The 6,001-nt window shown below is 35.9% G+C and overlaps 1 protein-coding gene across 1 annotated transcript; it reads left to right on the top strand.

The window, feature by feature from the left end:
• On the top strand, positions 765–3,627 carry LOC18785863 (probable phytol kinase 1, chloroplastic). Its single transcript, XM_007218658.2, has 5 exons — positions 765–1,202; positions 2,097–2,164; positions 2,290–2,421; positions 2,510–2,625; positions 2,962–3,627. Exons 1-5 carry the CDS (start codon positions 894–896, stop codon positions 3,261–3,263), a joined length of 927 nt encoding a protein of 308 aa, XP_007218720.1. The 5' UTR covers positions 765–893; the 3' UTR covers positions 3,264–3,627.

A 6,001-nucleotide genomic window follows, 5' to 3' on the forward strand; every position in this document is an offset into this window, starting at 1 on the left:
ATGAAGACAACGAAATTTTTGAATCTCATAGGAACTCTATGTGCTATTAAGTTACCCATGTATCTTACTATGCAATGTATAAAGTGTGAAATATTGTAGTAAATCGTTATAAATAAATGATTATGGTGTGTTTAATCTTCTTTCATTAATTATTACATATTTTCTACACTCCTAGTGTTTGTCAGCTTACTATATAATCAACTTAAATAAGTTAAACACATCATTCAATTCATTTTCTTCCATTTTTTTGGGATAAACTAATAGATAATTGACTAAGTGCCCATTTGGAATTGCTTATTTGGGGTGATAAGTGATTTTTTAAAATTTTTAGGAAGCCCATTTGGTAAACTATAAAAAAAAAAATAACTTATTGTTAAAAATTACTGCGAGATAAAGCTATAAAGGAAAGCAGTGATTGAGGTGCTTTCATTTTCTGATTATGCAGGAATCAATTTCGAAAAGGCGCTGGGTTTAATGATTACACGAGAATCATTTTCTGATTATTGCGGAATTAGTACCAGCAACACTTTCAACAAAAAATTCACCAAACGCCAAACTGTTTTATTTTACATCTGATTTCTCTCAAAACAAATCTGACAACGATTATTTTCACAACACAACAATACCAAACTTGCCCTAAATAACATCTTCCAAAATTTCAATAAAAAATTTCAATTTTTTTTTCCATTCCATGGTTTGTATTCAATTTTTACCATTTTCGTACCATAATTTCGATACTTTCTCGAAATGACTATTGATATTTCCGAAACTTGGTTCAAAGCATGTCGTACAGTTGTCAATAGTAAAATAGGAAAACCCGTGTGCCGTTCACTGTGTTTTCCATCATTATAAGGAAAAGACTACTTTGAACTCGATGTGAGTTTTATTTTCTGATGACGAGCCTCTTATCCTTCACCCCAAGCACCCCCTCTCTCTACCTCCCCACTTTCTCTAACGTGCGCCATCATCATCGCCTCAGCTCCACCACCCTCCTTATCAGCTACCCGCATCCCCTTCCACGTGTCCAGGTCCTCTACCGTGCGCCGCATGCTCCCCGACGCCCATCCCTTTCCGCCTCCGCCCTACGCGCCGCCGCCGATGGCCTCTTGCAGGACGCCGGAGCCACCGCGTTTGTTCTCGCAGGCGCCTACGGCCTCGTCCTCTGCTTCGACAATCTCACGCAGCGAAACCTTCTCCAGCAGGTCATTTTGCTCTCCTATTGATTTTTCTTCCAATCTCTAATTAATTGTTTCCATTTTGATTTTCCATTTCTGGTACCCTGTGGAATTTTTATTCTGTTATTGGTCACAGATTGCTACTTTGATTGTGAATCTGTGAAATGCTGAAAATGGAAGTTGGACAACCCCACTGACACTGTTCTGTTTTTCTCTGTTTTTACTGAAAAGTTGAGAAGTTACCGTATTTTACTAAAGGGGTAACATTTACTTACCCAAAAAAAAAAAAAAAAAATAGCTCCATAGTTGCCTACTTAAAAGAAAAGAAGCCATAATGGCATATAGTCCTATAACTTTTTCTCAAATTTTTGTCACATAAACCAATCACTATATTTGTCCAAAAAAAATATTTGACCCCAAAAAAAAAAAAAAAAAAAATCACTATTTGGTTCAAATCTTATCAACAACAAATGTTGGATAAAAAATATATTTAAAAAAATGGTGACGTAATAGGATTTTACTTCTTAAAAATAACTGAGGTCTAAAGTAAATTTGCAGACGTTCACTAGGCCAGTTGGACATCACTGTGAGCAAATGAAACATAATAAATAACGTGTGGTATTTATCGTAGCATGTGGTGTTTGATGAAAACTTACCTTAATGAGGTGTATACCTCCCTTGTGTCTATAACACTTATAATGTGCTATAAGTGTTTGGTAAGTGTTATAGGCACTAGGAGGTATACACCTTGGCATATGTGGGTTTTACTCGTCGTGTTTTGGTTAGCATTACTCTTTAAAATGTGCACCTATGTCATCAGCATATAAATTGTAATATACGTAATGTGTTACTTTTTTATTTGTTAAGTAGCATGTGATGTTTTTCACATTTCTTCTTTGCTTACACAATAATTGAATGCAGAGTTTAAGCAGAAAATTGGTGCATATATTGTCTGGGCTGCTCTTCATGCTTTCCTGGCCAATTTTCAGGTAACCCTTTTGCTGTTTTTGTTCAGAATTTCTACAACTTGTTCGTTGTTCATTCTTTTATATCCCCAGCGGGCAGTGCTAGAAGTTTCCTTGACTACTTGAGCTCATCTTTCATCCTAGAATAGCACCTCAACAGCGGCTCGCTACTTTGCCACTGTGGTTCCCCTTGTCAATTGCTTGAGGCTTCTTCTTCATGGCCTCTCCATAGTCACCAATGAAGGACTAGTCAAATCTGTCACTCGAGAAGGAAACCCAAAGTAAGTTTTACCAATAATTAAACCTTATACTTGCAGCTAATTTTCCTAAAACCAGAGTGATTTAGCTTCATTTTTTTAACATCTGCAGGGAGTTGCTTAGAGGTCCTTTGTATTATGTTCTGATTTTGATTTTATGTGCTCTTGCATTTTGGCGTGAGTCTCCAGTTGGAGTGGTCTCCTTGGCAATGATGTGTGGTGGGGATGGTAACTTCTCTAGTTTCTCCAACCAAATTCACATGTCCCTTACTCATTATTCCATAAAACCAGTTTTATACAACGACGTGTCTATCTCTCGAGAAGAACTTACCTGTAACATTCACTACCCCTCTCTCGCAATGCATCTCTCGTCACACATCATTTGAGAGAGGGCAGGGAACCCGCTGCAGTAAGTTTTAGTCCTATCTCTCTCATCATGGCATGTCATGTGATGAGAGAGAGAAGCACACAACACGATTGTATATAACTGGTAGTATGGAAGAAAATTTTCTCTTACTGCTTCCAATAGTGCAATGATAACCTTTTCAACTTCGCTGTTTATAGGTGTTGCTGATATCATGGGAAGAAAATTTGGGTCCATAAAGATCCCTTATAATCAAAAAAAGAGTTGGGCTGGTAGCATATCCATGTTTCTTTTTGGGTTCGTGATTTCCATTGGGATGCTCTACTATTACTCATTTCTGGGATATTTTCAATTGAATTGGGTCGAGACAGTTGAAAAGGTAGCATTGATTTCTCTGGTGGCAACAATAGTGGAGTCTCTTCCAATTACAGATGTACTAGATGACAATATATCTGTTCCATTGGTGAGCATGGCAGCAGCATACTTGAGTTTCTCTTTGTAATGAGTAGCTGTCGTTCGGCTCTGCAGTGATTAAGCGTTAAAAGCTCTGTTGTGAATGGGAATGTATGCAAAGTCGAAACCGCATCCATTGAGCTCTGTGACACATTGACAAAAATAGAGCAAAACAAAAAAGCAAACCAATTTTAGAGCCAACAAGGTAAATAGTGTCTAGCTAATTTTCATGGCATCCTATGAAAAAGGGTCTTATTTTCTGAGTTGTTTTTGTATTCTTAGCGAGCAGTTACCCATGTATTTAAGATCAGAATTCGGACTACTCCCCCCTTTTGATTTCCTTTTGTAACCGAAAAGTGAAAATGTTTGTGTGACTAGGGGCTAAATTTCAAATGCATCGTAGCTTCAACAGATGGGCTTCCGGATTATGAACTGCATATATGCCTAACAATTGCCAATTCTGCAGTGTCCCTAGGTAATCCCTACCTTGGGTGGGTTTTGTATGCCAATTTGATCACCACAATTGGTTGCTCTTCACATCCAAGCTCATAGTTTAAAAAAAAATTAAAAGCGGATTCTAAAGGTATATCAAATCATTTGGTTTAACGACATTTAGTCTCTACTTTTTAAAGGAAGTCTTGAGTTCAAATCTCACAAACGAGAGTTTGGTGTGGTGTTGAATAAATTGAAAACAAGCACAGGATTACATTATTTATTTGCTTGAGCTTAGGGCATGTGTTTGATAAGACTCGGGATTACAATTTTCTTTGCTCCCATGAACAAACGCCACAGGGATTGAGTAGGTTTAGGCCAAAAGTAAAAAACAAACCAACATGGACTCAAGTAGGATGCATTTGACCCACACGGATTGAAACTACATTTGAGCCCAAATTTTTATGTAGCTCTAATATCGAATGTAGAACACTGAGCTGGGCCAAAGTGTGATGATAGGATTTTATCTGTAAAACGTTTTCCTACAAAAATGGTTTTAATAGAAATATTAATCATAAACAAAGAATATAATTGTTCCTAAGCATCCCAATTCTACCCGCCTAGCTATTAGTTTAGTTGTATTTATGTTGGAAGATATCCCAAGTTCGAATCTCCTTCCCTCGTTGATAAAAAAATTAATATAAAAAACAAAAATCTTATGTTGTGAGCTGAGAATAATAGGCTGTTAAAGCATATACTTAGTTGTTCACGTAAAATAATCAAAAGCTGTTTATAGGAAAGTTTCACAACCATTTGGTTTGCAGATAATATATATAATTATGATACTGCACTTTATATGTTGAAGCTTGGCCAATAATGTTCTGGATGTGGGAACAAATAATCACCTTTACAAGATTCCACCTTCATAGAATTATTTTCACTTACCCTGAAGTTTTTGGTTTTTTTTTTCACAAAACTCTCTGAGATTTTATAAATTACACAAACACCCCTATGAGGTTTTAAATTGTTTTCACAAAACCCAATTCTGTTGATTAAGATTGATGATTTTATATACAAAATTTCTCCAAATGACAAATTTAGATTGCACATACATTTATTGAGGTTAATTTTGTCATTTGGATAATTTTTTTTATAATGAAATCATCAATTTTTGGACGAACAATCAACGAAAAGGGGTTTTGTGACAACAATTTGAAACATCAAGGGGTGTTTGTGAAACACCGAAAATCTCAGAGGGTATTAGTGTAACTCTACCTTTATACCTTGTCAATTAAAGATAAGCATGAAGGATGTTAAACATGTTTAAAGTCATTTAAAAAGGGTTTTTCACAAAGAGGTCCATTCTAACATGACATTTTATAAATAAATTTTTTTTTTAAAAAAAAACCCCTCAAAGACCTTATTTGGAGAGAAAAATCCTAAACTAGCCATTTGCATTTTCTAATTGGTTCTTCTTTTTTTTATCAATCGATGGAATAAATTTATTAAAGCCGAATTGAAAAGTTTACATTAGCAGCAAGAGTGTCAAACAACCACTCAAGCCAAAGTTGATCCCAATAAAACTTCCCCCCCTCACGAGATACATGTGCTAGTTGGTGGTTCTTCTCTCCAAATAAACTCTTTAAGGATTTTTCTATAAAATGTCACGTTAAAATGGATTTATTTGTCAAAGGTTATTAAAAGAATACTTAGATTAATGAATGATGCCCTGGAATTTTGGTATTTCCTTTCGGCATAAAAGGGCAAGCAACTTGAATTTTCTCATGGAATCTGAAGAAAAATTATATGGTGGAAGATGGAAGATGCTGAAAAGGAGCCACATTTGTAGTTATGGCATGTTCAATTATGTATGGCTTGAAGTCAATGGGGCCTCTTCATTGGTTTTTGAGGTCATTATAGTTCTTGCTCTTTCTCATGAGTTGTATTCGTCCATGTAAAGAAAAGCCAAAGACCAAAATATAAATTAATAAATAAAATTAAAAATATATGAAAAATCCAAGCCAATCAACTGCTATCTAACACAATGAGGTTGACCGTTGACAATGGATGATGATATTGGAAGGCTTATCTTTGGTTGTTGTTGCCCTAGTTGATTGAACAACATGCCAAAAGTCGTCTCCACAGGATAGGATCTGTTGACCAAAAGCGTCGCAAATAGCCACTAATTGTAAGGAGCGGAGCCACTTTTAGACCAGAGGTGGCTCTGGCCCCTTCAATGTTTTCTAAGTTTTCACCAATTAAGGTGGCTCCGCCCAAAAGAGGAGCCACTTTTACTAAAACCGATCAACGCAATGTATTGTAAAATATTAGAAGAATTTTGCATATTTGAAGTTA

Source organism: Prunus persica, chromosome G2 (genome assembly GCF_000346465.2).
Source record: "Prunus persica cultivar Lovell chromosome G2, Prunus_persica_NCBIv2, whole genome shotgun sequence".
NCBI classification, from domain to species: domain Eukaryota; kingdom Viridiplantae; phylum Streptophyta; class Magnoliopsida; order Rosales; family Rosaceae; genus Prunus; species Prunus persica.